This window comes from Paroedura picta, chromosome 7 (assembly GCF_049243985.1).
Source record: "Paroedura picta isolate Pp20150507F chromosome 7, Ppicta_v3.0, whole genome shotgun sequence".
Classification (NCBI taxonomy): Eukaryota; Metazoa; Chordata; class Lepidosauria; order Squamata; family Gekkonidae; genus Paroedura; species Paroedura picta.
Window position 1 is genome coordinate 100222339 of NC_135375.1, and position 22252 is coordinate 100244590.

Here is a 22252-nt window from a genome sequence, read left to right on the forward strand (position 1 = left end):
TGGCCACGGCAAAAATCTGCAAAGCCAATCAAAAGCCTCACAGGACAACAGCCCTACTTGGCCCTGCCGGCTTTCTAAAACAGCTCAGCCGGCATTGTGCTCAGGGCTTCCTGCTGTCTGTTTGGCGGGAAACCCCAGTGTCAGAGGCTGACTCGGCCAACAACCATGTTCTCTTTTCCACGTTCTCTAACGGCAGGGAACAGAGCGTGAAGGAATTGTCTCAGTCTATTTTTCCTGGCCCTCTTGATCACACGGCATTGGAGCCAAAAACAGTAGGGGTGTTTCCCTCCCCCCCTCTTTTAAAAGCTGGTTATTTATAACTGATCTCAAAGCACTCTTGCATACCCAGAGGAAGGACGGCCGCCAGACACAACAATACTCATTTCAGGGCTCGGCTATATTTAAAGCCATCGAGCCGCTAGGTTGAGGCCTTGTCGTAGCCGTTCCAGAAAGCTGAGAGAAGCATAAAATGCTTCGTGGCTCCAGAACACAGCTCAGGCAGAAACCTTCAGACCGATAGTCAAGATGAATTCTGGCGAAAACACTATTATGATGAGGGTAGCCAGCTCTGAATTGGAAAATACCAGGAGATTTTGGGGGTGGAGCCTGAGGTGGGCGGGGTTTGGGGAGGGGAGGATCTTAGCAGGGTACAAGGCCAAGGAGTCCACCCTCCAAAGCAGCCATTTTTTCTAGGGGAACTGATCTCTGGATTAATTCCCCGGAGAGCAGTTTTCAAAGCGGGACATCTCCAGGTTGGCGATCCTGGTGATTACCTCTTTTGGAAGGATGAAGGATGGGCTCAGGGTTCTCGGTTGCGATAGGTTCAGAATCCGCTGGGAAGGTGTACAAGAGAGCGCCGGCGGGTTGATGTGCCACAACGGAGAGCTTCGCGGCCTGCCAGGAGACATAAGGGGGGAGACTGAAAGCAAGCGTCACACCGCTTTACCCGCAAGCGTGCAGCTTGGTTCCTCTAGCTGGGAGTTTCATAGCTACCCGGGCACCGCAGCTGCAATTTGCAGTTGTTAGTGGCAAAACAATTGACATGGGGGCTGCTGAGAGCTATCGTAAGAACCTAGGCAGAGATTCCCAGCTAGGGTTGCCAGCGCTGGGTGGGGAAAAACCTGGAGACTTTGGGGGTGGAGCTGGACATGGGAGGGCCCTCAGTAGAGTATAATGCTATGGAGCAGGGGTGGCCAAACTGTGGCTCTCCAGATGTCCATGGACTTCAATTCCCATGAGCCCCTGCCAGCATGTTGTTGCCAGGGGGCTCATGGGAATTGTAGTCCATGGACATCTGAAAAGCCAAAGTTTGGCCACCTCTGTATGGAGTCCACCCTCCAAAGTGGCCATTCCTCTGGGGGAACTGATCTCTGCTGCCTGGAGATGAGCTGCAAAACCAGGGGATCCCACTGGACTCCACTGAGATCCCTCCCTGCCCCACATCCCAACCATTCCTGTCTCCTCCCCCAAAGTCTCCAGGTATTACCCAGCCTAGAGCTGGCAGCCCTAAGCTGGTCTCCAGAGTACAGAATCAGTTCCCCTGGAGAAAATGACTCCTCTAGAAGGTGGACTCTGTGGGCATTATATTCTACTGAGGACCCTCCCCACCCCGAACCCTGCTCCCCCCCCCCCCGGCTCCATCTCCCCCAAATCTCCATGAATTTCCCAATCCAGAGCTTTCAACCCTTAGTGAGCCCAAAGTCAGAAACTCTTAGAGAATTCCCAAGGATTTATTTTCCAGCTGGAACATCTGGACCAGGACTCATTCTGCACATGGAGAATAATGCACTTTCAATGTGCTTTTGCAGCTGGATTTTCCTGTGAAGAACAGGAATATCTACTTCTAAGGTACATTGAAGGTACATTAACCCTTGGGTCCCTGATCTAGACAGAGTCCACCTTGCCAGAGGGAAGCATCTTCCTACCCTTTTCCTCGTGCCTGTTTCCCACTTCCACACTTCCTCCTCGCCCGTAGCTCTCGTTTGCTCTTCTTGGGAGAACGTACAGCTGCGGCTAACACCGAAAAGAACTCAGCTGGAGTCCTGGGGCACCTCTGAGTCCAACAATGTTTTATTCTGGGGATAAGCTTTCGTGTGCCTGCATGGTTCTTCAGAAACATGGAGAAGAACTGCAAAGGATCAACTTATACATCTTCTGATCCGGGGTTATCTGGATTTTGCAAATTGGGATTTTCCTGCTTCCTACACTCTCGGTAGTCTACAGAGCCCCCATCCCACCCGTTTTGTTCCTGGGGCTGCAGGGGCTGCAACGTGGGGGTCTGCAATGAGAAATAGGGATCGGAAGAAACTTCTGCCCCTCCCTTCAAATACTTCAATTGCTGTTTTGATTTATATGTGGATTTATGTTCCGTAGCTGTACCTGAAGGTCCCAGGGCCGTTTACGATTGAGAAGAAAATCAAGATAAAATCATCTAAATTACATAAAAAGCATTTTAAAACATAGCCCTCTCCCTCCCACCTTGGCAGGACAGCACCTAGGGGAAACTAGATGTGTTTTTACCAGGTGCCGAAAATCATATAGTCACCTGATGAATCACCAGAGGGAGGCTGTTCCAAAGTCTGGGGGCCACTTCAGAAAAGGCCCTCCAGCATGTCACTACCCACTGCCCTTCTGAGAGAGACAGGACTGCAAGAAGTCTTTGGAATAACTGGATGCAGCAGGAGGTCATGTTTAATCTGATCCTTGTTTACGTATCTTCTTTGTTTGATCCTTCTGAACTTCATGGGCCCTGGAGCTCAGGGAACGGTCTGTTTTATATCTCCATATAAAATAAAATAGCTAGCGGGTAGAACTGTTCTCTCTGTCCCTTTAACATCCCACACATAAGGAGGTTTTTGTATGGGAGTGGGGAGGGGCTCTGACTCATGCACAACTTCCACCTGCAGTCTGAAATCACCTTCTCATCACCTCCACATCTGCTTGTGAGGATAGAAGGTCTCACCCAAGAGGATGTGCCTTTGCTGAAAAGCGGCTGAGGAGCGTTTGGGGTGTTATTTCTGCCCAAAGTTCTGCCGCTGCCGCTTCTGCAAAACGACCTCTCCTTTTCATAGGCTTCGGCAGCTGGTGCAAAAGGGGGAGCTGGCGAAACAGGACAGCTGATGAGAAAGGGGGAACCAGCTACAGGACTGCCAGGGATAAAGGGGAAGCTGGTAACAGGCAAACCAGAAAGAAAGGGGGAGCCAGCAGCAGGTCAGTTGGTACAAAAAGGGGGGGCCAGGAATAGGACAGCTGGTAGGAAAGGAGGAGCGGGCAGCAGGGAAACCAGAAGGAGAGGGGGATCCAGCAACTGAACAGCCAGTGGGAAAAGGGGAGCCAGCAACAGGAAAGGAGGAGCTGGCGACAGGACAGCCAGCGGGAAAGGGGGAGCTGGCAACAGGACAGCCAGTGGGAAAGGGGGAGCTGGTGACAGGACAGCTGCCAACAAAGCAGGGGAAAGATATCCAGGCCAAGCATCTCTATGTGATCAATAGACATGCGTTTTAAAAGTTATTATAGCAACAAATTCTGCTCCCCGCCCACAAAAATATCTCTAGAGGCGAACCGTGGCCAAAGATGAGAGCATTCTAGTGCTCTGGCCAAAAACCGAACAGATCGGGTGAAAACGATTGTGCTGGAAATGCGATTACTGGATGTTGCGTCCAGAAAAGTGGCAATCATTTTTGAGCTTTAGTACAGCTTGATAGCTTTACGGTTGATGGATGCTGATGGCCAGGAGAACAGATTGCAAATTCCACAGAGGTTGTGGCCTGGAAAAGAGTGTTTGGTTTATACCTGCGTGACACAAGAAGGGGGGGGGGGGTAAACCTGTCAGCTGGGACTTCAGTTGAGAAGATGCTCGGATTTGGTAGCTGGCTGAAATCAGTAGCCTTGGGGTACTGCAGGCTGCAGCTTTTAGGGGTGTCCTACTCCTTGCCTGTTCCTTCTTATTCTGTTTGCATATGTTGTCCATAAACAGATGGCACAAAAAAGGCTGCTGTTGTTCACTAATGTGGCAAATTCGCAATGTCCTGCCCCCAAAATGTCCTACTGCTTGGGGAAATGAAGAAGCGTGAAATAAAGAATGAGATGTGTTGGCAGGGAAGAGGCAGGAGAGCTGGGGGAAGCTGAGAGACAAAACCAGCCACACGTGGAAAGACCTTGTTTCCATCCTTCTGTCTCCCTGCAGTGTGAAGAAGGAACAGAAGTCAAGACGGGTCCCCCTTCTAATGAATGTTCCACCATGGTGTAGTGATTAGAGCAGAGATTCCCAACCAGGGGTCCATGGATCCCTGAGGGTCTGCAGGAGTTCTGAAGTGCCATGGTATTGGAGGGGACTGCATTTTTAAGAAGCTTATACATGCTGTACAGTCAGCTAAAGGACTGTGAAGGGTTAATTCATCACAGTCTAAGAGCCTTGAGTGACAGGTTGTTCCAAGAGACTTAATTGGTTAGCATCAGCTGAAGAGAGAAAGATTTCTGAACTGGATGCTGAGGAGGATTCAATCTGATTTAAATCCTAGCTGTGCAGAGTCCAGTACTGACAGTTTTGGGATACAGCGCTGAGTGAGAGCAGTTTAACACAGATGGGAACACTGGGGAAAGCTGGTGAGGATGAGTGGGTAGTTAGGCGAAGACCAAGGAAAGGGGATGGATTTTCAGGCCAAGGAAAGGGGATAGATTTTTTAAGTGAGTGGAGAATTTCCCTGCCCAGTCAAACAGGAAATTACCTCTGAATAGTGTATGGTCTGATGTGGATAGAAACTGCCTGCAGAAACCTTAAAAGTCAGTTAAAAACTCAAGATGGGTACTGATGGTTCAAAAGAAGAGGTTTGGGTACTCGAAAGAGTATACCAGCCTTCTGGAAAGCAAAAGTGTTAGAGAATATTCAAAGGAAGTGTACTAGAGTGCTTGGGAAAACAGTGAAACAAAAGCTTCTCAACATAAAGATCTGTCACTGTGAAAAATTTAAGAAACTTTCATTAGCCCAAAACATAAGAACTAAAGTCTGTGTATATTGATTCTGCCTTAGAACTATCTATCTTGAGTTACTTCAGACACTTTTAACCCCTGATTTCACCTGACTTTTCCCTTCTGTTAAATAAAATATTTTGTTATTTTTGAATTTCAAAATGCTGAGTGCCGTATGAGTTAAGTTAAAGAGGACTCCCAATCCTTCCCTCTGGTTCCTGGGCTGAGCGAACAGCAGAAATATTGTAGTGAGTGGAACAGAGTTCTTCAGCAGGAAGAAAACACATTACTAGGGCAGCTCAGTCAGCCAGAGAGATAGGAATAGAAACAAGGCTCAAGAAATTAATATAAACTGAGTACTTAGAATATTGTTCTATGCTTTTATTGTTGTTACTGTTTTTATCAGAATTTTTTTATTACAACTGTCTTACACAGCCCCACGCATGAATGGTGGTGGGTGGTCTATAAATCTATTATTATTTAATTTATATACAGCTCTCCCTTGTGGCTCATAATAATAAAATAGACTGAGGAAAAATCTTGCCTCTGAGAAAGGGAAGTGGACTGCAGTATGTGTATGTCATATACCCCTTTACTTTGGCCTGCATAAATGAATGCTATTTGCTCCTATGCAGCTGATGAAACACTAACCAGGCTACATTCTGATGGGAGCAAAACTCACCTGCCACCTTTGAAGGGTGGCCCATTCAACCCCAGCAGAGACCTCTGTAAACCCCTTCTACCACAGGTCTTCACTGACTATGGGTCCCTGCAGCACGTAACCTCCCTCCCCCCAATAATGACAGGCCTCTTGGCTGGTTTACAAATGAAAAGGAACAAGTTGTGCAACTCATTTTTGCTGAGATGGGACTTTGCAAAGGGCCCAGCACCCACCAGGACCCTGTTCTTGGAGCGGGGAGGGGCAAGTGGTTGTTTTCCAGTAATAGCTTTTCATCTTTTCATCCCTTAAGGCCAATCACTCCTTTTTCCCATGACATCAGCTGTGTCTTCCCCCCTCTGGCTGTTTTTAGTTGCAACTGTGGGAAAAGCCACAGCACTGGAGGAGAGATTCAAGGGTCTACAATCTAATCTAAGTTATAATTCTAAAGATGGATCTCAGTGACTTATCATTAAGAGCCTGGGGAGGGTTGGATCTGACCTGTAAAGCCACGTTCTCTCAAGTAACCAAGAGGAAGATCAGAAAAAACAGTGACAGTCCAGATTCTGCTAGGGTCCATCCATAGTGCCCCAATTCTAACCTCTGGTCTCACCTAGATGTCCAGCCTTCTGGAAATTAGTATCTTTTTTCCTTTTGGGGCTCCTTTGTTCCAGATAATATAACCATCCCATCACAGCCCATTGTCATAGAGAATTTGGCTAGAATTAGTTTAGGGCAGCCTTTCTCAACTTTTGCACCATTGAGAAACCCCTGAAACGTTCTTTGGGTTTCGAGAAACCCCAGAAGTAGTAGAAAAAGAGTTGATTCTTATATGCCTCTTTTCTCTACCCGAAGGAGTCTCAAAGCAGCTTACATTCACCTTCCCTTTCCTCTCCCAACAACAGACACCCTGTGAGGTAGGTGAGGCTGAGAGAGCCCTGATATTACTGAAGAAGTGAGGCTGAGAAAGCCCTGATATTACTACTCAGTCAGAACAGCTTTATAAGTGCTGTGACAAGCCCAAGGTCACCCAGCTGGTTGCATGTCGGAGAGCGCAAAATCAAAGTTGTGTACCTTTGGGAAGCATAGGTGTGTACATGCCCACTCGAGGCCCCTCCCCTTCCCACCCCCTCCAGGCCCATCATTGGCCATGGGGGAGGGGGTCATGCTGACCGTATATGGTCATATCACCCAATAAATATTTAACACATTTACAAAATATATAAAACATTAACCCCCACCCATTCGGGAAGTCCTTCCAGGGCTGTCAAGAAACCCTAGGGCTTCATGAAACCCTGATTGAGAAAGCCTGGTCTAGGGTTAACCATTACTGGTTCCAATTCCTTCTTCATATTCAGACAAATCTAGACAAAGGCGGAAGGTCCAGAATACCAACACCTCATGCCAATGGAGGGCTCATCCCTCTGCTAGACTCTGGTCCTCAACCAATCATGTGGAGGGTTTACCCTTCAGGAGCCGCCTCATATTCCAATGAACAGAGGCCTCACTTGGGATTCCTGAAACGCTTAGACACTGTTCTTGTGGGAGGCAAACTTTGCTTTGCAGTCGTTCTCAAGGCAAATGCTTGCTAGAGGAAGGGCATTGTTACGCACGTGAGCATTCCAAATAGTACAGGTTTTATGTTCACATAAGAGGGACAGTGTTCCGTTGGTAGTTAAGGGAGAGTTAAAGGCAAAAAGTGTTATATTTATAGCGTAATCCTAAACAGCCTCATGGCCTTCTAAATACAAGTGTGTAACTCCATTTAATGAGCCTCTTGTGGCGCAGAGTGGTAAGGCAGCTGTCTGAAAGCTTTGCCCATGAGGCTGGGAGTTCAATCCCAGCAGCCGGCTCAAGGTTGACTCAGCCTTCCATCCTTCCGAGGTCGGTAAAATGAGTACCCAGCTTGCTGGGGGGTAAACGGTCATGACTGGGGAAGGCACTGGCAAACCACCCCGTATTGAGTCTGCCATGAAAACGCTGGAGGGCGTCACCCCAAGGGTCAGACATGACTCGGTGCTTACCTTTTTAACTCCATTTAAGAATACACTTAAATTTGATTCCGCAGCAACCCAAAATTTCGTGGCAGCGCTCTTTTAGCTGCACGGAATTTTCCTGATTCCACATCAAAATTAGGCTCCTCGGGCACAGATCCGGAGGAAATGTTGCGACCCCGCAGCTTTTTGGAATTCTGGAAAACCACGAAGAGGAAAAAAGGAGGGGGGTGGGGCTGCACGCTTTCCGCCTCTGAAAAGCCAATTATCACCATTACACAACTGCTTATCAGCATGCAAGTTACGAAGTGCCCCATTGTGCTTAGATGCTGGAAGGGGAGGCAGGGGGAGGAATGTAGAATCCTAGTTCTTGAGAGCCTTGCAACACCAAACAATTGCCAGCATAAGTTCCCTCTTGAAGGAACCGCCTCATATTAATAGCAGAGAAAGATCAGGCAGAAAATAATTCCATATAGGTTAACTTTCTGGCGAGTGCCCAGAAAGTGGGAGCTATTGTTATTGCAAATTCACGTTGTAAAATCATCATGCTCAAAATTACATTTTTAAAAATGGAGTGGAGAGGGGGGCAGGAAGGAGGAGAGGTGGATAGTCGGCGGAGTAGATACGTCTCTATGATGACACCGCTGGAGGCGGGAATGAAGGAAGAAGCAGCCTTGAATCCTGGAGATTCCTGATTTAATAACTGCAAATTGCCTTCCAAGGGGAGTGGGAGAAATTGAGGTTTCTGAGGATTCTCAAACCGTGGGCAAGCAGGGATTCGCATTCGGATCCACTCCTTAAGAGCCAGAGTTTTTGTGCAAAATATTTATTATTCCATGGGAATTTACGAAGGCTAGAACAGTATTTTCATGACTATGGGAAAGGTCTAGGGAGAACAGCTGGTATATAAATGAAGTAAATGAACTAATAATCCTTATCTATTGTTCCTCTTAATATTTGTGAGACGGCCCTGGGGGTGGAGAGTATCCTGGCTGTCCGAGTTGGAACAGGGCCAATCAGGGTGCTGGCTGCACCCTGATTGGCCCTGCACCTACAGCTCCTGCCCTCCCTCCCTGGATGCTAGCCACTTTGCTCTCAGACACTGCAGGAGCCAGCGTGTGTGAGAGAGAGACACAAAGTCACAGAGAGCCCTGCCAAACTGCAAACGAGCCCTGATTACCTGCTATGGCTCCTGTTGCAAGGGAGAGTGAGAGAGAGACACCCAAACGAGCCCTCATTCCCTGCTAAAAACAGCCCTGATTACCTCCTATGGCTCCTGCTGCGACGGAGAGAGGGAGGGAGGGAGGGAAGGGAGAGAGGGAGATCTGTGCCTGCTGGTGTCCCCTGGGTCCTAGCGACCATTACATTCCTGGTTGCAATGGGCTTTCTTGCTAGTAAATAGATAAATTGAACATTCAATGGGCCATGTTGTAGCCTCCTCCTGCATGGTTTCTTTACAAACCTGTTATTGGAGGGGTACCGGCACCACCCTGTACGAAACAACCCCCACTACTGCTGGGGAGTGAAAAACTGCATATTCTAGGTGTAGCAATTTGGAGCTTTACAGCTGGGCACGCTTTTTAAAAAGACCACCCTCCTTTCCTGAAGAGATTTTGCCTCATGAATCTTTGGGTGAAAACCCATTTCAATCAAGACAGCCTGTGCTGGTGCATGTCTCTCACCTCTGTTCCAGGTAGACTGGTGAGCACTGCTTAGGTTCCGATAGATGTAATATCCGTTCTGATGGCATGGAATCATGGGTGTTCATAGGATGCTCCCAAATCTCGTAGCTGAGCACAATGGAGGGCCTGGAGAGAAACAGCCAAGATATCAGTGCAGACAAAACAGAGGTGGAAGGGTAATGTAAGCCCAATGCGTTGCGGCCTCTACAACCTTCCTCAGCGGTCAAAAACACATTAAACATACAGCACATGCATTCAGAGAGTATTATGCATTTTCACAAACAGGTGCTGTTCTCTGAAATGAAACATTTATTTATTTTACTTTATTTACTTATTTAGATTTCTATACCGCCCATTTCTTTGCAACTCTGGGCGGTTTACACTGAACATTATATAATACAAATTACATGGAACGATATATAGTAACAACAATATGTAACATCAACTTTCAAATAAGGCATCAAAACATTGCAAAACCACATTATAAAATAAATAACAATTAACAGAAACATTGGGGGTCGGTTCTTTCAGTCATGGGTTGGTTCTTGCAGTCTGGGGGTTCAGCAGCTGTTCTACATCAGTCGGCCTCAAGCAAATGCCTGGTGGAAGAGCTCCCTCTTGCAGGCCCTGCGGAACTGTGGAAGTTTGGGCAGGGCTCTGATCTCCTCAGGGAGCTCGTTCCACCAGGTAGGGGCCAGGACCGAGATCATTACAGTAGAAATCATTACAGTTGAAATGGACAGTATTACACTAAAATTTTATCACATTTCTAATCTTTGATAAGAATTAGAATGTTATAAGAATTATTTTACCTCCAATGCTGGGTGGCATTGGCAGGCAAAGGGCAGGCAAAGTATTTTTTTTATATGTAAGTACTTTTCTCCTTTTCTCAGAATACAAGAACTTGTGGGCACTCAATGAAATCAATGAGCAGTAGGCTTAGGACAGTTAAAAGGAAGTGCTTCTTCCCCCAAAGAGTAATTAACATGTGGAACTCCCTGCCACAGGAAGCGGCAGCTGTATAAGCACCGACAGCTTCAAGAAAGGATTGGATAAACATCTGGAACAGAGGACCATGAGTGGCTGTTAGCCACAAGGCATAGATGTAACACTGTCTGGGGAAAGGATGCTCTGTGTTCTTGGTGCTTTGTGGGGCAACAGTGGGAGGGCTTCTCAAGTTCTGGCCCTGCTGGTGAACCTCCTGACGGCACCTGGACAGTGATGGTCACTGAGTGTTGGTCTGGATGGCCCATTGGTCTCATCCAACATGGCTTCTCTTATGTTTTTACAGGCTCAGTACTGCTACAGTATAAATCAACCCCAGGAAGATTAATTCAGTGCTCATGATAGGCATGCCAACCTCAAGGTGGAACCTTGAGATGTCCTAGAATTATCATTGATCTTCAGACTACAGAGATCAGTTCCCTTGGAAGAACTGGCTGTTTAGGCGGGTGGACTCTCTGGCCATTATACCTTGCTGAGGTCTTCTCTCCCCCCTGAATCCTGTCCTCCTCATTCTCCATCCTCACATCTCCAGGAACGTCCCAACTTTGGTATTCCACATTCCCTCCCCCACCCCATGTCCTGGAGAACTGCAACGCACGCCTTTGCAATGCATGTCGGAATGCACACCTCTAACATGTCTGCTCCCTGAAGACAAAACAAAGTCTAGGACCAAAATGCCAAAGCAGAGGGCTCCTGCAATATGGAGTGTGCTGCAATTAGCCCAGGAATTGTTCAGCAGTGCTTTCAGAACTGGTCCTCCAACAACCTGGCAATCCCTTCCACACACTCAGAAGCAGAAGTCTGCAAGAATCCATACAGCAAGAAGATGGGCTGTTAAAGATGCTGGAAGTTGCTGAGATGGCTAAACTTCTGTCTTTGATGAGAGCCAAGGCAGCAACCTCTTGGATTCCTACCTGGAAAACAATTTTGGACTTCTTGCATGAAAGGGGGGGGGGGCGGGATGTTTTGGCGGCTTGTGGTTTGAAAGATTAAAGACTGAAAGAAAATAATTTTGAAATCATTTTAATAAGAGTAAACAATCCGGCTATAAATGGATGCATTAAAAATGTTTGCTAATTGCTGAAGCCCTAGCTGCCTGGAAACTCCAAAGTGCATTGGGATGACTTGCATTTTCCCATGCTTTTGTTCTTCTGCATTTAAAATATTTAATAAAACGTTTAAAAAAAAAAAAAAGAACAGCTGTTCTTTTCATGAGCCCGGCCCTCTTGGCAACCCAGGTGATACTACGCAATCCCCCCCCCCCATTTATTGTTGTTGTTCCCCACCCAGGCCTGCCAACTGTTGAACCAGAACTGAAATGAATACTGAATGACTTTAGTGTGACGGCTTACATAAAAACCTTCGTATTACCTGGAGGCTAAAGCAAAAACATGGGCCGCTGACTTAGATGATTTCTGAGCAGGGAAATCTATTCCATTGGAGGAGGAAGCAGACCTTTATCCACGCAAGGGACAGATGAAGTTTACTTCCCTGTTCCCATTTTGCATCCATAGGCTTCCGGCAACCCATGTTCCAAGCTTCCAGCTTCTTCTTCGGCCTAGGAAGCTCTAATGACATTTGGGGTGCATATTTTCACCACCACAACAGATTGCTTTGCCCTGACCTGGGTGGCACAGACTAGCCCAATCTTGTCAGATCTCAGAAGCGAAGCAGGATCAGCCCTGGCTAGTTCTTGGCTGAGAGACCACCAGGGAAGTCCAGGGTGGTTGTGCAAAAACAGGCAGAGGCAAACCACCTCTGAAGGTCTGTTGTCTTGAAAACTCTACAGTAGCCATAACGTGGCTGAGACTCAGCACCACTTTCCACCACCGTACACGCATTTAATGTATAGATCCATCCATTTTGGGACTCTTTATATTCTATTTACTCAATTGTTAAGTGTTATGATGAACTGAACGCTTTAAAAGGTTTGTCCTCATATGATTTATGTCCTTTGTAATGTTTCTTTATCAACTAGCATCCTCTGCTGTAGTGTGTACTGTTGATTAATGAAGAAGATGGGCTCTTCTTCGTGGATATGAACATGGGGACAAAAGAGAAGCCATGGTGGATCAGACCAATGGTCCCTTCAGTCTAACACAGAATGGCAAAAACCCAGGTTCTATCAGGAGGTCCATCTGTGGGGCCAGAACTCCAGAAGCCTTCCTGCTATCACCCCCCAAAGCACAAAGAATACAGAGCATCACTGCTCCAGATATCATCCATACCTTGTGGCTAACAGCCACTCATGGACCTCTGCTCCACATAAGACCATAAGAGAAGCCATGTTGCATGAGGCCAATGGGCCATACAGTCCAACACTCTGTGTCACACAGTGGCTGAAAACCCAGGGGCCATCAAGAGGTCCACCAGCAGGGCCAGAACTCCAGAAGCCCTCCCACTGTGGGCCCCCAAAGCACCCAGAATACAGAGCATCACTGCCCCAGACAAAGTGTTCCATCTATACCATGTGGCTATCTGCCATTGACAGACCTCTGCCCCATATATTTATCCAACATGATTCTGATTCCTTCTATGCACCTGCCTCTTGTTCTTTTCAGCAGAACTGGATAATCCCGGCCTATCTGGAGGAGACTGTACATGGGCATGAAACAGATGCCCCATTGTTGTTGTGCTGCAACAATGGGATTGGGTGTTGCGTTCCCTTTGCTGGGATCACTCATCAAGAGAAGGACCCATTGATTCAGTTCCTGTTCTGCTATTAATTTCCCACCATTAGAAAGCTGCACAATGCAGGGTTGCAGGTGCTTAGCTCAAAATTGTCAATACATTGTCCCCTGCGTGTGTGTAAAATGCTGTCAAGCCACAGCTGACTAATGGTGACCCCAACAAGGGGCTTTCAAGGCCAGTGAGAAACAGAGGTGGTTGGCCACGGCCTTCCTCTGCAAAGCCTTCCTTGGAGGTCTCCTTTCCAAGGACTGAACCTGCTTAGCTTCTGGGATCTGACTAGTTGAAGCTGTACCCGCCACGTTTCCCTCAGGAGAAGCAAAGGAAAAGCACTGTTACTTTCCCAATGTCTGGCTTCAAAGCTGAAATCAAAGATATAATAAATTCATCCACATGCCCCCAAACTTGTAAATATGAAATAATAAATGGATGCAGCTGATTTTGTGGATTTAATGGAAGCAAAATACGTATTACAATGCATATGTTTGGCATGGCGACAGGGGGGAAATGTCATTTCCCCCTGTGCTTCATCATAGGAGGGTGAAACGGCTGACTGTATGATGAAGTGCAATTGTTAAGAACCATGGACAACACCTAGAGCAGGGGCGGCCAAACAGATGTGGCTCTCCAGATATACATGGACATCTGAAGAGCAGTTTGGCCACCCCCAGCCTAGAGTTTGCCAACTCCAGCAAGGATCCTCGACCTGCATCCTTTCATCAAGCAGCTGGCTCTTCCCAAAGATGGCACCTTCTGAGACCAAATTATTCTCAGGGAGCAGCTCCACTTCTGACTTGAGAGTCCTGCAAACTCTTGTGCAATGAAATCCTGTTGTGCTCAGAACACAGGTTTGGCCTGTGGTTAAGCACCTGGGCTGGGGAAGAGTCAAACAGGTGCGTTCCCTTCTGCTTCTCCCTCCTCTTCAAAGCACCTCGTCCTACATTCGGGGAGTGAGAAGAAACTGTCAAGGGGGTGTTGCTAGCCCTTGGGCTCCCCCTGGAGAGCATCTGAGGAAATGTACTCAGGACATTTCCTTAAGTCTGTTTCCGGATCATCATAGAATAATAGAGTTGGAAGGGACCTCATGGGTCATCTAGTCTGAAAACGGACAAGTGTGGAGCTACATGATGCATTCTCTCTAAAGCAGCCATTCTCAATGGGGCCTGTAGGGCTTCCTAGGGGGCCCTGGCACATTTGAAGGGAGCCAAAGACTCAAAAATGTGAGATAGGGAACACAGAGGGTTTATGGGTTGCCCTGATATCTGAACTGAGGAAATACCCTTTGTCACACATAACATCCCTTGACTGAGGGAAAGAAAAAGAAATGGTGTAATCTGTTCCTTCGTGTGTGCTTGAATTAATCCGTTTAAGGGGGGGGGAATGAATGCACATGCTTCTCTTGGTGGAACGTTCTAGAAATCTGTCTCGCAAATAGGTAAGACAAGGTATGTCGAGTATGGTTAGCTCACTCTTGGCTTAGGCCTTTTTTAGCCTAGCTCATTGCACAAGCAGCCAGCCTACTGCAGGGGCCCCTGGAACTGGAGAAGAGCTCCTAAAAGGGTTGATGATGGCTTATCTAAAGTGTGCAAAAATATGCAGAGATTTATTGGGGAAACAGGCAGTTGCTCTGAGGGCATTTGTGCATGGGAGTCAGGCCACTGACCAAGATGGAAGTGGCTGGCCTGGCCTGGCCTGGAGAAGTAGACGCGGCGAGTCCAGAAGAGACTAGAAGCCAGGTCTTGTCACTGAGCCACTGGATCGTCAGGAAAGGGGAGATCAGCCCAGAGATCCTTGCAATGACTCAGTCATTGCAGCTGGCCTGGGGGAAAACATGCCTGGTCTCTTTAACAGAGGTTTAATTGGATGTCATTCACCAAATGATGCTTATTTACCTGCACATTGTGAAAAGCAACAACCCAAGCATCAGCTGCCCATTTACGACACGTTTTTGCTTCCCCCTCCCCCTTCCAAGCTAAAATGGATCAAGGGATGGGACAGTGGATGTTGCAGAGTCACACTTACAAATGGCTTAACATCAATTTCACAGGCAACCCTAGAGGACAGCTCTCCTGGAAGAGGGGGCCAGGGACACCTCAGGACCCCGAGGAAGCCAAGTAACAGTGTCTGCGACATAAATTCTGTATGACCTTAGAAATACAGTTGGTGCTCAGGGATCTTCCTGGGTTTCCCAACCTGGATATTGTGGCCCTATCCTAAAGCCACTCAACTCCCCTTCTGTTTAGAAGAAGAAGTCCTTAGATGCCATTTTTCTCTACCAGAGGGAGTCTCAAGGTGGCTTACATTCACCTTCCCTTTCCTCTCCCCACAACAGACACCCTTCGAGGGAGGTAAGGCTGAGAAAGCCCTGATATTCCTGCTCGGTCAGAACAGCTTTATCAGTGCTGTGATGAGCCCAAGTGCTGTGGTGAGCTGGCTGCATGTGGAGGAGGAGCAGGGAATCAAATCCGGCTTGCCAGATTAGAAGTCGGCGCTCCTAACCACTACACCAAGCTGGCTTTTGGTATTTACAGAGGGAATTCTGCAAACATGCATAAATTATACCATGTAGATCAGGGGTGGCCAGTCTGTGGCTCTCTGGATGCCTATGGATTACAATAACCATCAGCCCCTGTCCATGGTCATCTGGAGAGTCACAGTTTGGCCATCCCTGATCTAGATGGAAACCTTCCAAGGAAAGTCCAGTGTCTGGATATGCCCAGTGGGATTTTTGTAAGACTACTATATTTCTGCATTATAATCCTCATCTGGATAGCTCAGGCAAGCCCAAATCCATCAGATCTTGAAAGCTAAGCATTTGGATGGTAGACCACCAAGGATTTGGGAGGTCGGTCTTCCAAGGACCACTAGGGGTCATGGCATGGAGGCAGGCAATGTCAAACCACCTCTGAACGCCCCTTGCCTGGCTGGCAGACCGTCCTCGGATATCCTGTCTTTGCTACACGCATCATACAATAAATAATTCTGTATTGTTTTGGTGAAGCCTGAGGTGACCAACCTCCTGAATCAAACATGAACCTCAAGGGGTTTCATGACAAGCATTTATTTTTATTCAGACCGAGATTGGAATGCAGCAGTGGCATTTAAAAAAAAATAACAGATCTGAATACTAAGTTCCTGTTAAGAGGTGAAAATGCTAAGAGGGGAACTATCTGGAATCATAAAACAGTCTGCATGATCGTTCATCCTGTGTATGATTTGTAAAGGTATTTCTTTGCTTTACATGATTTATGCTGCAATAACCCGAGTTTAACCTGAGCTTGTCAGAACTTGGGAGCGAAGCAAGGTTAGTTACGACCAGTGCTTGGGTGGGGGACCACCATGGAAGACCTATGCGGGCCAGGAGAATGGCAAATCACCTCTGCTTGTCTCTACACAGAGAGTGATTAAAATGCGGAATTTGATGCCAAGGGTGTTGTGATGGCAGCAGGAATAAACAGGGTGAGATAGATTAATAGAGGAAATGCCTGTCAGTGGCTACTAGCCCTGGCGACTGAGGGGAACTTCCACATTCAGAGGCACTAAATCTCTGAATTCCAGAGCTAGGAGGCCACATCAGGGAAAGGTCTCAGTCTTGGCCTCTGTTTTCTTCTGTACTGTTCTTTGCCATCAGGAGGAACTGGGCGGCCACTGTGTGAGATAGGAGGCTGGAGTAGATGGGCCACTGGTCTGATCCAGCAGGGCTCTTATGTTCTTCTGTCCTGTTGTTGGCTCTCCAGAGGAACTGGTTGGACACTGTGTGAGCCAGGACTAGATGAACCACTGGTCTGATCCAGCAGGGCTCTTATATTCTTCTGTCCTGTTGTTTGCTCTCCAGAGGAACTGGTTGGACACTGTGTGAGCCAGGATTAGATGAACCACTGGTCTGATCCAGCAGAGCTCTTATGTTCTTCTGTCCTGTTGTTGGCCCTCCAGAGAAACTGGTTGGACACTGTGTGAGCCAGGACTAGATGAACCACTGGTCTGATCCAGCAGGGCTCTTATGTTCTTCTGTCGTGTTGTTGGCCCTCCAGAGGAACTGGTTGGACACTGTGTGAGCCAGGACTAGATGAACCACTGGTCTGATCCAGCAGGGCTCTTATGTTCTTCTGTCCTGTTGTTGGCTCTCCAGAGGAACTGGTTGGACACTGTGTGAGCCAGGACTAGATGAACCACTGGTCTGATCCAGCAGGGCTCTTATGTTCTTCTGTCCTGTTGTTGGCCCTCCAGAGGAACTGGTTGAACACTGTGAGCCAGAACTAGATGAACCACTGGTCTGATCCAGCAGGGCTCTTATGTTTTTCTGTCCTGTTGTTGGCTCTCCAGAGGAACTGGTTGGACACTGTGTGAGCCAGGACTAGATGAACCACTGGTCTGATCCAGCAGGGCTCTTATGTTCTTCTGTCCTGTTGTTGGCTCTCCAGAGGAACTGGTTGGACACTGTGTGAGCCAGGACTAGATGAACCACTGGTCTGATCCAGCAGGGCTCTTATGTTCTTCTGTCGTGTTGTTGGCTCTCCAGAGGAACTGGTTGGACACTGTGTGAGCCAGGACTAGATGAACCACTGGTCTGATCCAGCAGGGCTCTTATGTTCTTCTGTCGCGTTGTTGGCCCTCCAGAGGAACTGGTTGGACACTGTGTGAGCCAGGACTAGATGAACCACTGGTCTGATCCAGCAGGGCTTCTGTCCTGTTCTTTGCCCACTGTGAGACAGGATGCTGGACTAGTTTGACCATTGGTTCTCACTCAACAGCATGTCTTTCTTCCTCCACACTGAGGCTCAAGGAGATTACAAGTGTTGCCAGCTCTGGGAAGTACCTGGAGATTTGGGGAGGTGGAACCTGAGAAGGACAGAGTTTGGGGAGGGAATATACCGCAGTGGGGCAGAATGCCATACAGTCCCCCTTTGGAAAATAGCCATTTTCTCCAGGTCTTTGCCACCCTGGAGATCAGTTGTAAATCCCAGGAGATCTCCCACCACCACCTGTCGGCTGGCCCCCCCTACAGACCACACAGCGTCAGTCAACGAAAGTCAGCTGGACACTTTTCAGTGTCCACTTTTCAGCGTAACAGTATTAGGACAACAGAAATGAAAACCACAGTTCCACAGGGCCAGTAGAACAGCACAGTTCTACCAGGCATACAGTGGAAGCCCTCCAGAATATGCCCTCTTCAGAGTATACCAAAATAGATGGCCTAAAGACATAGGAATGAGAAATAGGCCTAAGAATTCAAAGCTCCAGTTGCCCTGGGTTCTTTACATCCTGGACTTGGTTTGTTTTGAAATGAGGGAGGGCAGGAGGGAGAAGGGAAGAGGGAGGGAGGGAGGGAGGAAAGGAGGAAGGGAATAAAAAAGACAAAAACCTGGGCTGGGGTTTCTGAGCAAAGTTCTTCTTGGGTTTTGCAAGGTCCAGGATTCTCGCAGGGGGCAGACCTGTCACAGCCCTCCGGGGAAGGGGCCAGATGGTTTCTTGGTTCCCCCACACCAGCCGGCTGTTGTAAGGAAAGAAGACACACGTCACTCAGATCATGATTATGCCCTATACCTGTGCTGTCTTTTAGAAACATTTTAGAGGGGGAACTTATGAGGACTTATGGGGAAAGGAAACCCCTGCCTGCCTGCTGTGCTGCCCCCTGCTTTCCCAATTACTCCCCGCCTCCTTCTCCACCGTCCTCATCCCGCCTGCTGCCAGTTTTTGATGCTCTGTTTGGGGTCGGGCCTTCCGAACTCTGCAATTGGCTTTTTCCAACATCTGCTCATGAATAAAGTATTTTAAACAATGTGCTTGGCCCATAAAGAAATGTATAGGGCCGAAGCTGCTATCCTGCTCCGGCCTGCATTGCAGTGCAGCATCACAAAGGACGGTGTTTTTCAGGCAGTGTTTCTGCAGCAGTCGGGTGACCAGCCAGGGGCCAATAAGGCTGCACCTTTTGCTTAGCAATGACTCTAGGTTCTTCAAAAGGAACAGCTGGACTGCACCTTGAATGTCCTCGACTGCTTTCAAAATTGCCCACCCGTCTACTTACATCCCTCTCCCCAGCATCTGCAACGTGGGACGATAAAACTGACCTACATTTCAGGGCTGTCGTGGCTGGGATTCCAAGACTATGGGGATCGTGCAAGGGACTCAATTCGTCTCCATAGCACCGCACGCATTCAAAGTATTGTTAGTACTGTTTGCACCATCCTTACCTAGAATAGTTCCAAACATCTTTTACTTTCTTTGGTTCTGCAAGTTGCTGGAGCCTAAAAAGATCACATTTCTGCATAAGTTATGAAATATATATAGCGGTGCCACTATAAAACATGCAGAGAGAAGCAAAAGCCTGGCGCCTGGAGCCCATGTTTCCATCTGCTAAACAATTCTACTGTGGGGGAAAAACAGATCCTTCAACTGACTGTGCCAGAAGTCAAGGGCGTGGGATGGAGAGACTGTATGCAGAGATGTCTGTTCAGCGGTCCAGTTTTCTGGCCTACCCAACCCACAAGGGGGCTAAGCCAGTTTATTATTAGATATAGCGACTCTTTGCCCTGACCTGGGTGGCCCCAGCTAGCCTGATCTCACCAGATCTCAGAAGCTAAGCAGGGTCAGCCCTGGTGGTTATTATTTGGGTGGGAGGACACCAAGAAAGTCACAGATTGCTATTCAGTGACCGGGAATGGCACACCACCTCCGCACATTTCTTGCCCCGAAACCCCCTTGAGGAGTTGCCATGGGTCAGCTGTAACTGGAGGGCAATTTCCACCCTCCAGTGGCCATTGATTATTGATGCTGTGCACAAGAGATGTGAGAGCTGTAATGGACACCTCTCGCTGTCTTTCACATGTCTCTTTGTGGGCTCTGGTTTTTACAAATGCTCTCACATAAAAGCCACATGACAGCCCCATCCAGCACACAGCAGGTTATGAGAAGAAGGCCTGTTTTTTTATACCTTGCTTTACACTATCCAAAACAGTTTACAAACATCTTTCCCCCTTGGCTCCCCATAACAGTCACCCTGTGAGGTAAGTGGGGCTGAGAGAGCTCTAAGAGAACTGTTCTGTGAGAACAGCTCTAAGAAAACTGTGACTAGCCCAAAGTCACCCAGCTGGCTGCATGTGGAAGAAAAGGGTTTTATATCCCACTTTTCACTACCTGAAGATTTTTTCCCTTTCTCTCCTCACAACAGACACCCTGTGAGGTAGGTGGGGCTGAGAGAGTTCTAGAAGAACTGTGATAGCCCACGGTCACCCAGCTGGATGCCTGTGGAGGAAGAGTGGGGAATCAAATTAGAGTCTGCTGCTCTTAACCATTGCACCCACACTGGCTTTCACAGATGCTGTCAGTCTATATGCTTAACACCAGGCAGCAAATCAAACTCAATGCAGAGCCATGTCTGAGGGAAGACAGGGATGCCGTCTTTGGTCCCATTTGCCCTGTCATCGCTACCTGGAAGTATTCGCTTACCTCTCACTCACATGGAAAGCATGTGGAGAAACTGCAAGAAAAAGAGAGACAGGAGGCGGCTTTGAATAGCAGCAGTCTGCCATGGTCTGTATTGATGCATTTTGCTCAACTGGCAGCCACGCCTAGTGCTTTGATACGGTGTTTAAAGGAATGACTATGTGCATTTAGACCACATGTCACATTGTGACTCTCTACACACTGGTGACCCACAAACACGACAATTTCTCTCTAATAGGAAGAGAAGAGTAGGGGATTTTGTACCCTGCTTTTTACTACCTGAAGGAGTCCCAAAGCAGTTTACAATCGCCTTCACTGCCTCTTAGGCACAGGATTCTTTCATTGTATTAAGGTGCTAGGTATTGACGCCAACTGAACCACCCCAATCACTATCACAAGCTTTGCCATGGAGAATTAGGTTGCAAATGCTGTGGTACCTTCAGACGCAAGGGAAAAGACTGCATTCCTGTGTGTTTCTGAGCCATGAGGAAAATATATTATAGAGAGACTTGACAATGTCATTGTGCTGCTGGGTTAAGCCAACAGGCCGACTGTTCGAAACAGCACCTGGGGTGCTGACAGGGTTAGGAATCAAAAGACAATATGTAAATGCTCCAACTGTATTCTCATTTATTATGCACCACTCACACAGTTAAAAACATAGACAATGCCAATAGGCTAATCCAGGGATTTCCAACCAAGGGTCCACATGAGTTCTGAAGGGGGTCGGTGAGACCTGTTAAGTGCCATGGTTTTGGGGGGGGGGTCTGGGCTGTCTTCTCAGCTCCTGCCCTTCTTTCCAGCCTGCATGAGGCAGAACTGCCACAGTAGTAAAGGCAGAGGTAGGGAGTAAAAGGAGGGCTAGGGGTGCAAGTAGTGATGTCATTTCTGGGGGTGTAGCAGGTGACAGGGCCAGCTGACATCACTTCTGGGGCTCCTTGAAGTCTGAAAAATTATTTCAGGGCATCCACCAGGATCAAAAGCTTGAAAAAAGCTGGGCTAATCACTAAAATAGCATAATATGCACCATATAATGCTCAACCTTCAATGGTCATATTGTGTTATGATCATTAGCCTATGGGTTTTGTCTATGTTTTTAACTTAATCATTTTGTCTACCCTGGAAAGGTGCAGGAATATTTAAACAAAACTAAGATTAATCTCTTTGAAAGGTCAGCACTCTCTGGGCATCCTCAGAAGGCACTGGAACCTCGAAACCCATGAGCAGACGGCCTCCTTTCAGAGATTTAAAAGAGGCACTCTGCACACGCTCAGGGGCAGTCTTGCCTAAACCATGGGTTTTCCCCCTCCCTGCTGGAAAAGATAAATAAAAAGGTTCAGCTTGAATGTCGGAGGAGTCTGCTCTGCCCGGGACCCGGAGGGGCCGCACAGAGCCTCTTTTTCACGCACCTGCGGCCATCACCGGATCCAAAGCGCAGAGAAGACGACGCATCCACTAGCTGCGCCTTCCCGTCAGCGCGAAAAGCGCGCGCTTGCGCCCTCCGTGGAGCGGCGGCGGCGGCTTTCGGTCTCCCGGGCAACCAAACGGCTCTCGCGGAGGGGGAGGGCTCCGCCCTCACCCCGCCCATTTCCCCGGGCTTCTGCGCGAGGCGGCGCGCGAGAGTGAGGCGCGCGCAACCCGATTTCACTTGCGAGCCCTCGTGCTCACGTTACAGTAAACGCGTGTATGAGCTGTCATGCCTCTCCCAAGACTGAACTTGATGAGCCGAGGGTCTCCTTCCAGATAAGGCAGCATCTTGGTGCGCAAAATCCTTGACCCCCCTTCCCCTTAAAAAAAAAAAAAAAAGAACTCAC

The 22252-nt window shown here is 48.0% G+C and overlaps 1 protein-coding gene across 4 annotated transcripts in view; it reads right to left on the reverse strand.

Moving 5' to 3' along the window:
* The window catches only part of SPMAP2L (sperm microtubule associated protein 2 like), a 29101-nt gene extending 7060 nt beyond the window's left edge, over nucleotides 1-22041 (reverse strand). For 2 of the 4 annotated variants that reach the window (XM_077345688.1, XM_077345685.1), the window contains exons 1-5: nucleotides 21848-22041; nucleotides 19187-19240; nucleotides 18358-18486; nucleotides 9303-9428; nucleotides 774-894 (exon numbers count right to left, since the gene is read on the reverse strand). In XM_077345688.1, coding sequence (XP_077201803.1) covers nucleotides 774-894; nucleotides 9303-9428; nucleotides 18358-18486; nucleotides 19187-19240; nucleotides 21848-22026 — 609 coding nt within the window. In that variant the 5' untranslated portion in view covers nucleotides 22027-22041. Of the gene's footprint in view, nucleotides 1-773; nucleotides 895-9302; nucleotides 9429-18357; nucleotides 18487-19186; nucleotides 19241-20441; nucleotides 20473-21847 lie in introns of those variants that run through there. The other 2 variants (XM_077345686.1, XM_077345687.1) reach the window with 2 other exon arrangements.
* Between the last annotated feature and the right edge of the window lie 211 nt (nucleotides 22042-22252).